At 41.1% G+C, this 18,496-nt stretch overlaps 1 protein-coding gene across 5 annotated transcripts in view; it reads right to left on the reverse strand.

The window, feature by feature from the left end:
* Window positions 1–18,400, reverse strand: part of LOC101156129 (fibroblast growth factor receptor-like 1) — a 28,666-nt gene extending 10,266 nt beyond the window's left edge. For 2 of the 5 annotated variants that reach the window (XM_020713555.2, XM_020713554.2), the window contains exons 1-3: window positions 18,084–18,400; window positions 17,642–17,726; window positions 5,640–5,726 (exon numbers count right to left, since the gene is read on the reverse strand). In XM_020713555.2, the coding sequence (XP_020569214.1) occupies window positions 5,640–5,726; window positions 17,642–17,705 (151 nt within the window). In that variant the 5' untranslated portion in view covers window positions 17,706–17,726; window positions 18,084–18,400. Of the gene's footprint in view, window positions 1–5,639; window positions 5,727–13,751; window positions 13,879–17,641; window positions 17,727–18,083 lie in introns of those variants that run through there. The other 3 variants (XM_020713556.1, XM_004082289.4, XM_020713557.1) reach the window with 3 other exon arrangements.
* Between the last annotated feature and the right edge of the window lie 96 nt (window positions 18,401–18,496).

The following is an 18,496-nucleotide window of genomic DNA, read 5'->3' on the forward strand; positions in this document are numbered from 1 at the left end:
TTCCTAATTAACCTTTTGCGCTGTTATCTTGTAGCTCTGTTGTGAGATTGTGAAACTGTGATCCCGTTTTCATGTTACCATAGAAACTGCTCTGTGTTGTATTGTACGTCCCTGTATTTATGTTTGGTACCTGCCAGCAATTTAAAGGCCACATCATTTCCCACCAGCAGACTTAGATGTTTAGATTTTGACCAGAACTAAATCATTAAAAGTTGTAACTACTGGTAAAAAGGTGATAACTGAATGCACATGTTTTTTTTAACAGCCTGACTATTTACATTTTGAGATAATAACAGCAAAAACATCTAGCAGTGAAAAAAAATAGTCCAACACAATTTTCCAAAAGAACTTTTTTCATGTAATCTTTTTCATCGGATTCATTTGAATTGTTAGTGATCTTCATAAAGACACAATAAAGACACAATAATAAACAGATTCTCACAATTGCATAGCTAGTTTTACCGGTAAGTATGAATTTGGAGGAGCCATGTGCTTTTCTTTTAAGTTTCTACCATTTTCTCAATGTAAAAAATATAGTTAAATATAAAACCTACAGTATTTTTAATAAAAAGAAATCTGAACACATATTATAAACCTGTAAATGCCCAAAGAAAGTAATTCTAAGAGGAGAAATAGGTTTTAAAACACATAAGCTCACACTAACTGTTAGAGAAAATAATGTTGATGGTAAGTATTATTATCTAACCAGAGGTCCTGGTTTGTATCATAGTGGGGGCCTATTTATTCTCCTTGTGTGTCTGTGTTTTACCCTGGCACTTGAAGCAATTTGACAGCAAATTTGGAATTAACTCTGGGAATGACTGTGTGCTTGTTTGTTTATATGTGCTCCTGCAATAGAAATGTCTTCAGTCCAGGGTGTTTTTGGCCTGATGACAGCTGGTACAAGCTATTGGAACCAGGAAGTAACAGGTATACAGAATAAATGGACAAAACCAGTTCCTAATAAAATGAAGGCTCACACAAAAAGGGCCCCTGAAAGCATGTCTAAAATCTTTTTTTCTTTCAGAAAACGCAAGCATTCAATTTTTTGTGAAATAATCGAGAAATTTTAAAGCCCGATCTGATTGTCATTGACTAGATACACAGAGAGAGTAAGAATTTCTGGATCTGGTTTTGCGTAATGTGCAAAACATCAAAGCAATGAGGGGGGCGGCCAGAAGTGAGACGGACAGCAGACTGTTCTCCCTGCCTCCTAATTGGCTCAGATCTGTACCCTCAGATGTGGTGAAGTGGAGCAGGTCGAAACAGCCTGTGATTGTGTCAAAGGGCCTGCATTGCTGCTTGCACAGCACAAAGCCTTCAACTAACCTTCTAACACCACCACCAAAAGCTAAACAAAACCTTGAAAGAGCAGGCCAGACACAGAGGAGAAACAGGAGCTCCAGAGGGGGAAAGGGGCGGGTGGGGGGATGCAACCAAACTCTAAAGCAGCATCACCCTACAAAAGTGCACTGAGAACAGTCTGGGCTTCAGAACAAACGGCTGGTCTTGTAGCAGTAAAAACAACAGGGAAGGTAAGTACACATGACTTCTCCCAGCACACACACATACAGGCACCGGCACACACAACCGCATTCCTTTGCTGCATTTCACACATATAGTAAACAACAAGTTCATTACAGTGGAGGGGACTCAGGTAACTCCATCTGGCTGTTTCATCTATCTCAGTGCCGACAGATGTTTCTCAGCTGCAGGTAAGCTAATGCCTAAAAACACCAAACTCACTCACACTCCCCGAGTAAAGAAATGTTGCACATGCCATGAAATATGACTTTTTTGAGCAGTAAAGTCATAAAAACGTGGTCCTTTCCAGTTTCTGTCTTCCTCAGTAATTGATGAACACGCACATGCAAACTGAGTTTTCTTTCCTCTCTGTGAACGGCCTTTCCTGGTCCACATTGTTCACAGGAAATTGAAAGTGTCGTTGTTTATGTGTGTGAAGAAAACGCAACCACAGCGCTTTGGCTGTTATGAGCGGGCCCATATCTAACTCTGCTGCAGATGGGGAATGAGAACAGAGGTGCTCAAGGTTTTCTTTACTGTAGCCTCAAACTGTGGGACCACTGTTAATGGACCTCATATGAGTAAAGATCTAACTAGATCTAACTATCATGTGCAAACATATATACTTTTCTTTTTTTTTACTAATAGACGCCCGTTATCTCATCAGATTTACAGCCTGAAAGCCCCCATACCATGTGCTTCTTTCTAAATGAACGAAAACAAGACCTCATTCAAGTCAAAGGTTTTGTTGAATCAAAGCCTCCAAACATTCAAACCCTGCAATGCATTTCTTCAGTCAAAACACATTGCCTAAAAAGATCAAATCAGTTCTTTTGAAGGTAGGAAAACAAATACAACATATATACACACATATATAAAAACACATCTGTTGTTGTTGATTTAGCAAAATCCATTAGCAATGTTCTATAAAGATTAAAAAATAAAGCCTTTTAAAAAAAAAAAAAACATTTTGACAGTGTAATTCATGCGCAATTAGTCTTGCAAATCTTTGAATCTCTGGATTCTGCACAGCAGAATTTAGTCCCCGAAAAGGAAAACTGAGAAATTATTTATAATTCCAATCATGTATATTTCTTAAAAAATTTTGTATTTCCCTGGCATATGAGCAAATTTAAGCTCTGTTAAAATCAAACCTAACCCCCATACTTGTCACAAAGAGGAGGTTAATAAATATACATAAAAAATATAATTATAAACAGAATGTAAAAACAATTAATTTAGGTGTAAAATCTGTCTTTTTAACATGAGAGTTAATGGAGAATTGCTCTCTTTTGCAGCCACCCTCCAGTGGTTTTTAATGGAACTGCAACCTTTGACATTTCCTAGTTTGTGTAAAATTAAGCAACAAAAGATGGGGCTTGACTTTATAATGGCATTTAGATTTTAAACAGTTATATTAAATACAATATTTCTCTTTAAGAATGTATTGAACAAATATAACTAGTTTGATATTTTGCAATACAGACCAATAAATACCCTTTTTATGATCTATACTTAAAAGTAAAGTTACATCTCAAAACCAGTAGCAGGTTAGATTAGCTTGTCTTTTGGCTACAAAAATGAAAAATGTGTCTTTATTACTAAATACTAAAAAACTAGAATCTGAAGTTACTATACTTTTAATAGTATCAATCATCTCATGGGATCGAACCATCGGTTACGTTTTCTGCTGCTCCTTCATAATTGTGAGAAACACCAGTGGGCCTTTTAAAAAAAGATGGATCCTGAGGATTCAAGCAGCTCTGGCTCCCTTTTGGCTTAAAAAGCTTTGGCTGCTACTCCAAAAACAAGAATGTGCAACAAATGATTTCCTCCCTCCATTTCATCTTCTAAGAAAAACCTTTTGAAATCCCTTTGAAAAGAAGGACTGGAAAAAGTAGAGAAATCAAGGACATCGTCTGAATAACTTCAGTATTTGTGCTGAGTGCATGACCCCCCTTTCTTTCTTCAGCAGGGACTCGCCTCTACTCCTCCACCTCTACCTCCTGTCTCTCAAGGACAGGTTCTTTTAACCTTGGAGTTGAAAGCTTTGGAAATAGACAGTCAGTTCTAGAAAAATTAAAAGAAATCAATAATAAAGAGGGGTCATCAAGCACTGTATGAGATGCACAGTTCAAAACATATCATCTGAAGGAAGGAGTTTGGACTGTTCCGGCATTCCCTTGTATGTTTTTCTTCAGCTTAATTTCCACAAGAATCTGGAAAAGAAGACCAAGAGCTTTGAAGCATTTAGGATCACTGTCACCTGGATGAGTGAAGACATTTGCAAGCATCTGATGCTGGCTGTGACAAATGGAAACCTGACAGGCTCATAAAAGAGGTGCTGAGTGTGTTAGATTGTTTACTCAAATGGTTAGAATTGTTAGTTGCTCTGTAAATGGAAAGCGATTCACATGACCATATGGGCTTTCCCGCACTGCAGAGCTGCTCAAGCGATCCTTATTTATGGCTGAGCTCCGTGTGTGAATGGAATCTTTCATAGCGCAGGAAGAAGAGGAGGAGGAGGAGGAGGAGGAGGCCTGGCGACTCACAGAATTAGCTCTGCTTTTCTTTGCTCAATTTGGTGATGGATTATTTTTAAGAGAAAGGAGTGCATTCAAAAAGGGGCATTCTTGTGATTCAGACTAAACATAGCCAGTTTTACTAAACCTTGTGCGCGGGTTAATGAGCAGTTGATCCCTTGTGCAGGCATCCGTGGAGGAGAATACATAATGTCAGACTGCAAATAAAACAGACTAGTATGGTTGATAGACTTGAGCAGTTCACCAAGTAGGCTGAAACCTATTTATTTTATATTTTATAAAACACCTGCGGATTTGTCATGATAAGTAAGGCCATTTTTTTCATCTAGAGGTGCAATAGTCTTTTGAATCACTGCCCACATCAATAAAAAGTTGACAAGGTTGCTGACAGCCAAACAAATAGAGAACACCTGGAACTTAACCAAACACGTTAAGAACGACTGGCTACCACATGCATCCCTTTGGCCTATGCAGGATATAGCTATTTAAACATCTTGCTGCTTAATCTCTAACTGCAAGATATTACAATGCATCAAAAAGATTTTCTACAATGCCAGACTGCAATGATTCATGACCGAGATAAACAGCGATCTAAGCAAATGTGACTCTAAATTGGTGTATTTACATAAAGGATAAGAGGCACAGAGGCACAGCAGAACGTTTCCTCTGACTATTGGACAGCAGACTTCTAACGCTTAGAGTTGCTGTAGTGAAATCAATGCTTGCAGGATTGTATTTTCTGATTCATTTTTAAAACCCCATAACTCTTGAAGTAATAAGAGGAGAAGGAATGAAAGAAAAGAAAGTAATAAAAAAACAAAAACTTTGGAATATAAAAAACTGAACCAAAACGTATATATTTTATTTGAGACAAAAGGGGGGCTGATGAAAGGGAAAGGTGGGCAGACTTGGGTAGCGTGTGAAAGCTTCTCCTAAGAAGCTGCTGCGCTTGGGATATACATTTCACAGGCAAAGATTAAAATCTGCATTAAACAGGCACAGCTAAATGGAAAACTGACGTGGTGAGGGACAAAAGGGGGGAAAGTGACAGGCTTAAACGTGGAGTGGCAGGAGAGGCTGTTCTGACAGCAGTGGAGCTGCAGAGAGTGAAAACTGTTGTCTCTTCTTACCCCTCCAGACGTTGTGCCCGTCAGCCTCTGCCTGTGTGGTAATCAATACCTGTTATTTTCCCCTCTTGGCTTTCCAATCAATAGATAAGAGTGGGGTAAAACCAGTGGGGACAATGGCTCTTTCTTCAGCACCATTAGATGTGGACTGAATGGCGACTGCTTCTGTGGTGGGAATGGTACAGGAAGAGCTATTGGGTGACATGAGGGACTAGAGAAACAGCAGAAGGGGGTGGAACAAAAAGAATAGGGAATAAGATGCTCCGGTAAAATCTATCCGATCAAGGAAAAACCACTGGAAAAACGTCCATGTTCCTTTGAAGCAAAAGCTCCCTTTTTCACCAGAGACTTCTGCCGATGTCTCATCAAAAGAACTGGCAAACATGAGAGAAAAATGACTGCAGCGTTATAAAGCTTCTGGAAACATCTCTATCACGCGGCCTACCCTGAACCGGCCCTACTGTGAAGTCTTTGAACTCCAAGCTGCTATATTTCATTAAACTTGACATCCTTCTCCTGGCCCCATCTGCCTCTGCGGAAGAAACGAGCATATGTGTGAGCGTGTCGACTCTTACTACTATTTGCAACAAAGCTAAAATTCATATTGCCAAGAATTCGTAAAACTAATCATAGTGCTGTTTATTAATCAGAGAACTGATTAAAAGAACAATTAAACCCATAAACTAAAGGTTGAGCACCACTTGAGCTAACTTTATCAAATACACATCCACTTTAGTGAACTCTCTGCTTAATATTTAGGCTAACATTTCTAATTAAAACTTTAAATTGTATCAGCACCTCGTAAATAACAAGATGACAAGAAGCCTTTAAGTTTGCGTTTCTAAATATTTATGAGCAGGATTTACTGTCCCTTTTTATTCCTAGTCAAACCAGACCGCTTTTCATTCCTAAGTGCTCACAAAAAGTTATCATTGAACCAGCACTACATACACACAATATTTCAGTCAACCTTAATTTATGTGTTTTAGGCTGCAAAACATTGCAAACTTAAAAACGTGAAATTTATTAGTTACTTTCAGTTGAATATCCAACATCAAGAACATTGGCATCAAATCTCCTTTTTACTGACAAAAAATAAATTAAAAATTGTAACTAAAAGGAAGAATGTGTGTTTCTGCTATGGTGTATAAACTTATCAAGCAATTTAAATTCTCTGGAATAAAAAAAGAAATAACAGATTGTTTAGAGAAAGCCTGAACTGGACACCTGTTATCTCCCATCTCAGACAGGACAGCATCAAGACACCCCATTCATCAGTAGCAGATGTCACACATGGGATGTGCTTTTTAGTTCGAAAATGAATTTGAACTCAAAACAAGCTTCTGAACAAATTGGTCGACGAAAAACGAGGAGAAGCAGTGGACATGTCTGACTGTTGCACTGGACGAAAGTTAGGAACTCTGAATGAACAAATTAGAACAGCAGTGACCTTGAAAAAAAGACATGAAAAATACACTTTAAAAAACACATGATTTTTTTATTGCTTTTTTAAATCAAGTTTTACATGTTGTCATGAGAAAGAGAAAAAAAAATCAAATTAAAAAATTTTTTTTTCCAAAAAACCTGACCTTTCCTTTTCAGATTAAGAAGAAAACTGAACTCACTTCTCAGTAGCAGAAGTTTTCATGCAAATGAGAGTCTGTCATGCAGCTTCACTGTCAGACAGAGCGCACAGTGAGCAGCACTCTAGTCTCCTTATCTCACTCCATTAAGCTAAGGACTAATGCACACACACAGGGACTGAGTGTGTGTTTGGGGCCACTTATCAGAAAAGGAACCAAAATAAGTCTGTGAAAGAAGAGAGAAACCAAAACGGAGTGAGGTGGCAGTCGAGGGGAAACAGCTAAAATGGGGCTAAGGAGAGAGGGAGGGAGGGTTAAAGAGAGGAGGGTTGACCCAAAGAGTGGCTGGGAGCAGAGGCTAAGATGGCAGAGAGGCCTCCTTTAACACACAGCTCATACAGAGAGGACGGCGGCATCAGGGGGAGTGAGGGGGGCGGATTAGGTGGGCCCAGGCGGCAGAAACCAGGAATCCCAACAATCTAACACCCCGCTCCCTAGCCCGGGCTTAGCCTTAGCCACATGACCCACTCAAACAGACCCCCCTCTTCTGTCTCTCCATTACAAAGCAGGGCACCGAAGAGCACCTGTTTATTAATGTCCGTCTTATGTGTTTGGAGACTGGCCGACCCCTCGGCGATGAATGTGACATAGCGTGAACAATTACAAATTCAGGAGCTAGAAATGTGTACGTGTATTTGAATGTGGCAGCTTTTCTTTTTGAAACACAAACAGACATGCTGGTTTGGAGATGAAAACTTCATGCTATATTATATTTATGGGGTCCTTGTGTCCAAGAAAACTTGATTTTGCCACAGAAATACCAAACTGTATTTTCTGCCATTACTTTTTTTTAAAAACATGATTAAAAAGTCAATTCTATATTTTATTTTGACATTTTCTTGTAGTTTTTAAGCAAATAAATCATTTTTTGTCTGTTTGAGGAACAGGTCTTCAATATTTTATGACTTGAAACTCTCCATTTGTTTAATCCGAGATACAAATTATGCAAAACTTTTTTTCACAACTAACAACAACTGGCTTGAAAGAAATACTGGGGTTTTTGGGTAAAGTACACAGCCTAAGTTTTTAAATGCGTTTGAGACTGCAGAAGGCTCAAAGATTCATTTATTAGGGGAAACTTTTGGAGAAATGACCCCACTCTTATCTTTTTATCAATAGATTTATTATATTTTACACCCAATGAGTTCAGGTTCCGTTAGTCGTCACACACTTAGGTGTGTACCATTTGTTCTCTGCATTTGACCCATCCCCGGGGGGAGCGGTGAGCTTTAGACACAATTGGTTGTTTAAATCCCCCCAGTCTAACCCCTCAATGCTAAAATTCAAGCAGGGAGGCATTGGGTGCCATTTTCAGAGTCTTTGGTATGACCCGGCCTTGGATTTGAACTCGACCTTCCAGTCTCAGGATGGATACGCTTGAGAATCTGCTTTTTTTTTTTAGTTACAAACAATAAATATTTACTCTGAGATTTTTCCCCCCAATTACTAATTTAAAAGTCTGTTTGAGAAAGAAAACAGGTGTGTAAAAACAACATTTTGTCAAAGCTGGTAAAATTCTAACCCTTAAAGGACTGTAATCTACATTTTCAGTATTTCTATTTTTATTTTATTTCATATTTTTTCAGTTATTGTCTTTTACCTTTTCACTTATATCATTGCTGTCACTCATTTACAGTGACATTTTAATGTAATTTTTTTTTACAATGAAAATAATTTTCTAAAAAAAAATTAGATCAACAATTAAGTTTTAGATTTAAGTGTTTTTTTTTTGCCAAAATGCATTGTGGGATAAATGCTCAGCTGGGTCAACATCACCTTTCCAGATTTTGGTTGTTTTGCTGAATCTTTCTGTAAGCAGCAAGGTGCAGCCTGCTCCTCCCACCTCCTTGCTGTCACCTCCTCATCTTCCATCTGTTTTTAACCCTGTTGCATTCCACACTTCATAGAAACATTTTCCAATCTGCACTTGGCTTATTGTATTCCGCAACAAAGCACTAAAGGATGTAAACAAGCACATTTTGAGCCAGACGCGGCGTCACCGGGGAACAAAGCGACTGTCTTCACGTGCATTGTGGTCACAACTATGATACTGATGATGATGGCTAAGCCAGGCCTTCAGGATTCCTCATTTTTACATCTCTGGAAACCTTGTACCGGCGTGCAGACTGACGTTCAGACAGTCTCCATGGACCTAGGAAACATTTCACACCAGCTCCTTTGTCAACAAGGTCTTTTCAGGCTGGAAGCAGGAACAGGCTGTAATGTACCAGAGTATTTGGGCAAGTGGGGCAGTTCAGACAGAAGCGGGAGAGAAAAGAAAGGGTACATGATCAGTGGCTGAAGAATAAAGAAAGAGACAGAAATGACAGAGTTAGAAGAAAGAGAGGAAAGAGCTGGGCGAAGGGGGGTAGCGGAGGAACTGGGAAAGCTCCCACTGACAGCACTGGGGCCTCTTGACAATCCAGAAATATTGTCTGAAATCAATCTTTCATCATGGAGCTCTTTAGCCTGTCATTACGATGTGGTACTCGCCCTTTCACAGTAACAATTTGTTCAGTGCCTTCCAAATCTACCTTGCTACTGGGCTGTGCAAAGGTCATGGCCCTCTGTCCAGCTCTGCCTGCCAGTCCGTCTCTTTGGTCTTTTTGTCTTTATTAACAACTGTCCTCACAAAGGCATTTTGTCCTTTCATCAGTGAGACCAGCATGGAAACATAGATATCTATCTTGCCTACTTGGGGGCAGAGTAAATAAACATTGTGGATATTGTCTGAGTGTCTTGTGGTTGATTCTTTTTCCATGTTAAATAATGTGCTTCTTCCTTTTCAAAGTAAAGTTTACGGATGTGTTTGTCCTTCTCATTACCGTGAAAGCTATAAAGATGGGATGAATGAAAGAGGCTGAAAATAAATGGCTGAGCTTGGTCTTTGTGTGGAACAGACTGCAGTGATCAGAACTCATCATGCAGTACCTTTGAAAGAAACTCAACTAAAATGTAAATTAGCTGTTGGCCGATTAGAACAAAACTATAAAACAATTTACAGCTGATGTCCAATCAAGAATAAACTTTTAGACCACCTTATTCAAACTTTGTTCAGCTATTTAGATCTAAGCTAAAGTTATTCCTAAATTGGGCCAATTTAGAATTAAAAACAGCCATAATAATACCATGAACTAGCTGATTAAGATACAACAATTCAATTATCGCAAAGTTTTGAAGTATACACAAGCTGGAGCTTTTGGCCCAAGATTCAAATCCCCATCCTTATGCATAAGGAAATCGAATCAGTTTCACTGCATGGAACAGAATTCCAGTCTGGAATAGCAGTGGCCCTGCTATAAAATAGGACAGATTATATTTGTAGCTCCTGAAATGATTTCTCCTCTTGTTCCACTCTTTATGTCAAAATGGGGACACATTTTTCCATTTATTACAGGAGTAATGGGTCGTCTGAAAGAAGAAGAAAAAAACCAGGGCTTCTGCTTCCTATGCTGAGAGAGCTAGCAGCTGTTGGAAAAGGATGCTAGAAAATACCAGCATGACAGGCTGCATGCATGCAAAAGAAACTTCTATTCTTACTGTGACGTGCAGCCGCCCACGTCAGGCTTTCTATAAGTTTGATGAATAGAAACAATGCACAAAGACCTTCTGAGGTCACTCAAAAGAATCCCTAATGAAAAACAAAGTGGAAGCAAAAAAGCCACAAAGCTATGTGGGGTCTCAATGAGGCACACCCGAGGTGAACAGAATGAAATCGGGGGGTACGCCGGGAAGGGAACCAGAAGCAGTCTGGGGGTGAGCTTGTTTGTTGAAGGCAGCGGAGGCTTCATTCAAAGCTTGTTATCGCAGTCGTCCCTTGGTTTGGCTTCCTTCAAACCCAGCCAGCCATCACTTTAGCCACCACCATAACTGTCAATTAACATTCAATTGCAGAAAAAGAGGGCTGATTAGGCTGTGTGTTTGTGCTCAAGAAGCTTGGCAAAGGTGAGAAGTAGGGTAACATAAAGACAAAACACAGAAAAATTCGTAATCTTCTAGAAGCCAGGCGCCAACGTCTGGCAACACTCAGTCTTACAAAGAATCACAAACAGGGGGAAAACAATGAGACGCTTGATGCCGTACATAAAAAACAAAGTTTATACTAAACGGGTACATCCTGGCTGTCTGATTTGGTATTCTGATAAGTCAGTGTAGGACTGCAGCATCATGATTCAAGCAGGCTGTGGCAAGTCTAGCACACACAGAAAGATGGGACTGATTTCTGCTGTTCAAAATCGGCTTTTTGCTTAAAAAACAACTCTAAAACGTGTCCAAACACGACGAGTCCAAGTGACTTTTGAGGATCACCACTGCATTAGTAAAGCCTTTAAGTTCAAATGTTCAAAAACATTTTTTTTAACCTTTTTTTCTTTAAACCAGGAAAGTCCCATTGAGATTTAAGGTCTCATTTGCAAGGGAGTATTGGCCAAAAGGCAGCAGCAACTACAAAGAAGTGGTTACTCAAAAACACAAAGACAAAACAACAAGAAAAGAAAAACAGGTTATAAAAAGATGTTCATTTCATGGACTCAACCTCCAGAGCTATCGGTTTGGATTTAAAGGCATTCAAAGAAATGAACTCAGTTGAGTTTTAGTAATTTGGGCAAAAAAATGATGGGGTGAACAAACAGAATACTGTAGGAGTCACCTAAAAGATAAACTGAATGGTCAGTGCCGGCCATGCACTCATCCAAGAGTGCTATCATTAGCCGCGTTTCTTCCACTTTCGGCTTCTCCCATCAGGGGTCGCCACAGCGAACAAGTCGCATGGTAAATTTGGCAATGTTTTACGCCGGATGCCCTTCCTGACGCAACCTTCTCAAACCGGGCTTGGAACCGGCAGAGGTAGAGAAGGGAAGAGGGAGCAGCCCGGAGTCGAACCTGGGTTTCACGGACGGAAGGCGCCGCAAACCAGCACGAGCTAAACTGGCTCATATCATTAGCCGCGTTTACATGGGCAAAAGTAATCGGAATGAACGCCTGATCGGAAAGAAAATGCGTCATGTAAACGCGCCGTTCGGAATACTCTGCCCCGATCAGACTCATTCGGATCAGAATTTCTTTCCGATCGAGATAGGTGGGTTATACCGATCGTTTATCCGATCGTGGAGCATGTAAACGGTCATTCCGATCGTGTGTCACTGCTGCTCTGGTTTACGTCATGCATAGAAGGTGTTTCGCTGTGAGAAAGCTTTGGAGCGCATACGGGACCGACCAGCTGCTCTGCGGACGCCCCGTGAAAAGCGCCGCTCCGCTCTCGCCCCGCTGGCTCTCCCCTCTCTTACACCCCTCACGGGGGAGATTCGGAGGAGGAGCGCTTCGTGCCCCCTGACGCTCACTCGGTCCACTGGCACCCGAGTGAGCAGAGCAGCTGGATTAATAATTTTGTGTCGGGGGGGCTTTTTTACGTGTGCGTTTTGTTGTTTTCTTATGTGTGGGAGAATTCAGACTGCGAGCCGTCCCGCCGCTCTGGGTTAGCGGCTGCAGGACTCAGGAGGAACCGTGTTCGAACAGAGCTCGGGCCGCTAGCTCACAGAGTGGCTTTGGGGCGGTCTGTGTGAACTTTCAGAGCAGAAATAAATGTCGCTCAGTCCTTAGAAAGCTGCAGATTGCTGCGTTTCTCGCACGGTCCTGGATTTTGTGTCCATCCATCAGGCTAATGATGTTAGCCCGTGTTAGTCTGTCCTAAGCTTTCGTCCAGCTTAATTCTTCCACAAAAAAAGCACTGACCACACAGATTAAATATAACGATGAGCGAACAGGCAATTCATAATATTCATGACATTAATAAAAGCACGTTTGGAAGATCGTCTCGTATGTTACCGAGCTGCTGCATAAATGTCTGTGGAAGCGGTTTGTTTACAACGGGACCTATATCCGCATCCGGGTGATTTTTACACTACTGCGCATGCCCAAATGATTCATTCCGAACGAGAGTGTGAGCCATGGGAACGTTTGTTCTAATCGGAAAAAGGTTTTCTGTGCCCATGTGCACGGGTGAATTTTAACCCGACCATTGATCCGATCAATATATTCTGCCCATGTAACCGCGGCTATTGCTTCACAGTGAGTGAATGAGTGAGAAAGTGAGTTAGTTAGTGAACCTTAGTCTTTTTATTTTAGTTTAGGATTCAGCTTTTGCAGTTTTATGATTTGATTTTATGTCTTGTACAATAAGTGAAGCCCGTTGAGACAACTGTGTTGTAATATTGGGTTATATGAATAAAATTGAATTGAATATTAAGTTAAAGCATGAATATAAAAATGATTTCCATAATTCAACTCAGATAAAAAAAAGACAATGCTATTTTACTTTAAATGAAGGACGCAGCTTATTTTGGAAATATTGAGCCTATCTCAATCTCTTCACAACAACCTCCACGTGTGGTGTTAAGGTGCAGAGAGACAAAAAGAATGAAAATAAAGTTGTGCACAACACACCACAACTCTGACATTCTGCCTTATTTTCTCCCTTTAATGCCAACTAACCAAGACCGACTCAGAAAAGAATACCTACTTTCCTTTTTTCATTTTCAGTCCGACATTGTAAATACGAAATTGTTCTTAATGTTTTGCCTGGTTAAATAAAGGTTTTTATCTATTTTTTTTTATCTGTACCACTTGACTGCACAAAAAGGACAACAATGCACACAAAAGGACATGCAGGAAAACACGTTTGGAATCTAAACCACGAGTCTGATTTATGTAGAAAAAATCCTTTTAAGGAATTATGAATATTTAGATTTCCTACAGCTGGACTACAGATAAATAAAGAAGTGACAGGTATAAAAAGCGGCGTGGAGCGTCTCCACCTTTTGGTTCCCTGAGAGAAAGACAGAGCAAGACCAAAATAAAAGAGATTTCAGAAAAAGAGGGGTTGGGCAAGACAAACATTTCCCACTGTGTGCACTGACATGTTATTGTAAGGTCACTTGTAAGGTTTCAGCGAGGCAAAGCCTCACCCCCACCGACAGCTCTGCTTCTTTGGCCAAACGTCCAACGGAGGTCTAGTCTCATCCGATGCTATTTAACACCAAGCGGCTGTCAAATAACAAAAAAAATCTGTTATTTATATAAATGGTAGAAGTCAGGCTAGGAGGAGGCATGAAGTGGATTATCATTTCAATAGGCACAATCCCAATGCCTCTGTGCACACTTTGTGGGGAGCTCCATGGTTCTCTTGAAGGTTAAAAGGAGCAAATGGAATTCTATTTAATCCATTTAGCCGGCAGGAAGAGTGTGTGTGGTCTGGAAACACCATCAGAGCCAACTGCCCAAACAAACTAATGAGCATTACACACATAAACACACAACACAGCGAGACTTTAAAAAAATTAAATGGAGAAATAAAGCTCCTTATGAGAATGTGAACATTAGCATACAGCTGAAAGAGACGGAAAACAGTCAGGCTTGTTGTTCTACATGAATGTTAATTGAAGTGGCCATTAAATTCAGTTAGGGAGGGATCTGCTGCTCTCAGGGATTATATGACCCTGCTTAAGTAAACACCAACTGACCTCCATTATGACTACTTATCACATCTACAGCCCTTTCCCCTCTTTACTGCTGGAGGGGTGAAGTCTGACACATTCCTCTCCAAATGTTTCCTCCTGAGCCGGCTGGGTCGGCAGCATGCGCTGATAGATGGGGAACAAGGATGGTTGCAGCAGCGCTAACATTATTTCCGTTGCAGAGCAACACAGGGATCGTAGAAGGAGGAATATTATTTCCACCTGGCTCAGAGGAGAGGGAGGTGGAGCAGGAATAGCAGTTAAGGTTTTTCCAAATTGCCCCAAACTTCTTGGATGTCTCATTATCGTGACTCTTCTCAGGGTAATTTCAGCCCGCTTAATAAAACATGCATATATTCAGGCGCACGAAAGTAGTACTTGTTCTTTCTTCTTCTCACGCACTTCTGAGGCAATGCCCCCCCCCCCCCCCCCCCCCCCATGAGCTCTAATAGATGGCAAATATGTCAGGTCTACAAGAATGAGGAGTGGTTTAAAATAATTCCTCCTGCCCCTGTCCAACCTGGGGACTGCCGCACATTATAATCCAGCTATTGTTCTCCGCAAATGGGCCTAGACTCTGTAAATACGGAGCAACAGAGAACAGTGTGGGAGGAAAGGTCAGCTCATGCCTTGTTTTAACGATACCACATTCATTTAACTCACTTCCTGTGACTTTACAAAGGTAATAAATGAGAGGAAATGCAGAGAGAAGCAGGGAAAAAGATTGAGATATGGGTTTGGAAGAAAGCACATGAGGCTACAGTTTAAGTTATGATAGATTAGATTAAATAACAGTTATATTAATTAAATTTTTATCCCCTTTTTGCTACCCTATCTAACCCACTGGGCCCCTTAATACCTTTGTCCTTACTGCGGAGGAGCTATTTAAGAAAATAAGGTCCTAGGGCATTTTATTACTGAGAAACTAGCTTCATTACAGTTAAAGGAAGTTGAAAACTGTAAGGGAGCCAAAGAGCCTTGTGATTTTAAAAGCCTATGGCGCACAGTGAAGCTCATGAAAACTCTTTGTGTTACCAACGCATGTTGTACCTCTGCTATTAAACGTATACTTTCCACACATGCATGTTTGTAATTAACGTCCATCTTAGCTCTGCAGCTTGACGCATGCATCATCTGTTCCTTGTTAGAGCGACCTGGTGAACAACAAGAAACAAAACCTGGGGACTCCATATGTTGAGATTACTGTGCTGTTTAGTTGGTGAAGCCTGCTGGCCCCTGTGCCTGTCGCCACATTACAGGATCTGCTGGGACACATCATCGAGCACCTCCTCCAGCTGCTTGGGGGTCAAACGACACCAAAGGGGGAGGATGGAAGGGGAAAAAAAAGGATGGAGGAAGTAGAGGGTTTCTGGCAAATAGTACAGTAGTGGCAGCAGAAAGGGATAAGGACTGTGTGTGTGTGTGTGTACATGTGTGCGTTTCATGATCTGTGTCAAATGTCACCTGATGATTGACAGCAACAGACTTAACATTTTTACTGTCGTCTCAGGTGTTACCTTTTGAACTTTAAGAAAAAGTGGGTAAAGTAACACTTTCCGTTCCAGCCATCAGTCAGGAAGAAGCAGTCGATTATTTTGTTCACATTTGGTCACAGGCATATACTGGTAAATTGTACAGGGGCACCTCTGCAGCCCCTTTGCCAGGCTTTGCTTCACCATACATGCAGGTTTCAAATCCCCCTGACTGTATTTTACTGGACATCAGAGTCAAAACGGCTGCATCTCCACTGCAACACACAGCTCAGTCTAACACTCTTTAGGTGGGAGAACAGTGGGATATCTGCACCTATTATATTTTCAAGAATCGCTTGAGTGACTATCTGATATCTGTAAATCTGGACCCACTTTAAGGAAAAAGTACCAAAAAAAATGTCCTCTAGCAGTAAATCTGTTTAAAATGATTATCCCTTTACTGTCATCCAGAGGCTTCTTTCTTCTTTGCAGACATGAGTTAACAAAGTCCAACTCCAATCATCTTTTGAGTTTTTTTCAAGGCGTTCCCAGTGGTATTTTGATTATGATTATGCTGACAACCTGTCATTTTCCAGGACATAGTTTATGCAGAGCGGCAGTAGTTCATTAGAAATGTGTCTCTGAGTTGTGGGCAAACCTGTTGGTGCAGAGCAACCCCACCCCTCTTCCCCTCCCCATTGTTGAGAGCTCTCTGTTCACACGCTCTCCTGCTAGCTTACAGTCCCTCACAACCTAATTTTTGCTTCAGGTGCAACAAAAAATGGGGAGGAACATTGGAGCTATCCAGCCGTACAGTTTTGTCCCCAGATTCCAGCTCAGATGAGGAAAACAAAGGCGTACCTGGATCTAGTCATAGTGGAAGCATCAGAATATTATGGAGCAGGGAGCTTGTGACCTGTGCATCTTATTTTTTCAAAAATACACTATTTTTCGATATGCCTTTTTTCCATCTGCTCCTGATTCACAAAGATTTTAAAAAAGAAATACTGAGAAATGCCACTTTGACCTTAATTTTCCAAATACAAGTCCTCTATCATCAGAACAATGGCACAAGAACATGTTAAAAACTCAATTTTCATCAGAGTGGGTCTTTGAAAATTCTGCCTGTGCACAATCCGACTTTGCCATTTACTCTTGGTTCCGTTGTGCGGGGCACGCACAGCTACCGCGCCGTGAATGAGGCATTGTCTGCAGACCCACAGATATAATCTCCCCCTCCAAAACCACTGCCAACCCCCTCCTGCCACCTCTGCCTTCAGCTCTGATGACCACATGCGTGTATTTCATCCATCACGCTTCTCCTAAAAACCCACATCCCAGCTAAACCAGAAGCTCCATAGTACTCTTCCAAGGATTTCAGATTCCTCTAATCAATAAAGTTCAGAATCAATAGATCATGCCAATTAATGATAGTGGATGAAATTATTTAAATTGCCTTCACATACTTTTGCAAAAGAAAGCACTAAGTTGGAAGAAAATAAATAAGTTTCGTTGCACTGATGTCTGGTTTTAAGTCCCAAACTGATGGGAGACAGCGGCAGGAGAGCTGGACTTGTCTTCGTTCAGCCTGAAATGCTGACAGAAGATGTTTGTTTGGTTTAGCAGCAGTGAGTGTGCACACTGGCACACAGGCGTGAATGAAAAGACACAAAAGGGTGGGAAAAGGGTTGGCTTGCCCTCTCCGATTCCCCTGACCCATGTTGATTTTCTGGGTCCAGATATAAAGAAAAAAAGTCTTTCACGTCTCCTTCTTCTCCACAACACAAATGGGAGAGTCCGGTGTTCTGGTGTAGGGCTCACCTCTGAAACAGTCAGCCAGGAAAACAGCCTCAAAGATGAAGAACAAAGTTTTCAGGATGTCCATTCTGTGCAAGCACACATAAGTCTGGAAGACATAATAGAAAAGAATAAACAACATGATAGAACAATAATAACATTTACTCTTTCCATGTTAATGAAATCTATTATTTGTTTTTCCAACAGAAAATGGAACAGAAATGGAAAAAACACTGAGTTACAGCAGCATCACACATGTGAACGATTAGTCTACCCAAAAATATTTTACAGTCACATTGTACAGCTGAGAAATACTTTATAGACTCAGGTATGTGTTAAAGCTGCATAACAAAACTAACTGACGTCTCCGCTGGGAAATAAATAACAGGAGTTTCTGCTATATATGCGCTCCTCACAATTAACCAATGCTGATCTGAAATAAACGGAACTTTTTGAACAGACATACCTTTAAATTGCGTGGATTAGGTCAGAAAAAAAAACCGCTCTTTGCTTAAGTCCAGGCTGACTCCATGAATCAGAAGTGACAGCGGCCGACTTCCCACTGAGCTCTAACCCACCAGCACATGACTGGCCCCCCTGACACACAACACCGAGACAGCGGAGGAGCCGGGCACTTCAAGCCACAGCCGCGGGGCGCTCAGTGTTGGACCAAAAAATGTGTATAAATATGTGCGGCGGGGCGGTCCGGTCCGTGGAAATGTCCACCAACTGACTTCTAGGTGCGTCCGTCCCAACGGCTGCCGCCGCGAGCCAATCGGAGCCCGCGGACGCTGTTGACTCTTTATCGAGTAACCCTCCTCAACCCCCTCCCCCCGCTGTCAGACTGATGGATATGGATTACAGAACACTATCACTGTA

The sequence above is a fragment of the Oryzias latipes genome, chromosome 22 (genome assembly GCF_002234675.1).
Source record: "Oryzias latipes chromosome 22, ASM223467v1".
Taxonomy (NCBI): Eukaryota; Metazoa; Chordata; class Actinopteri; order Beloniformes; family Adrianichthyidae; genus Oryzias; species Oryzias latipes.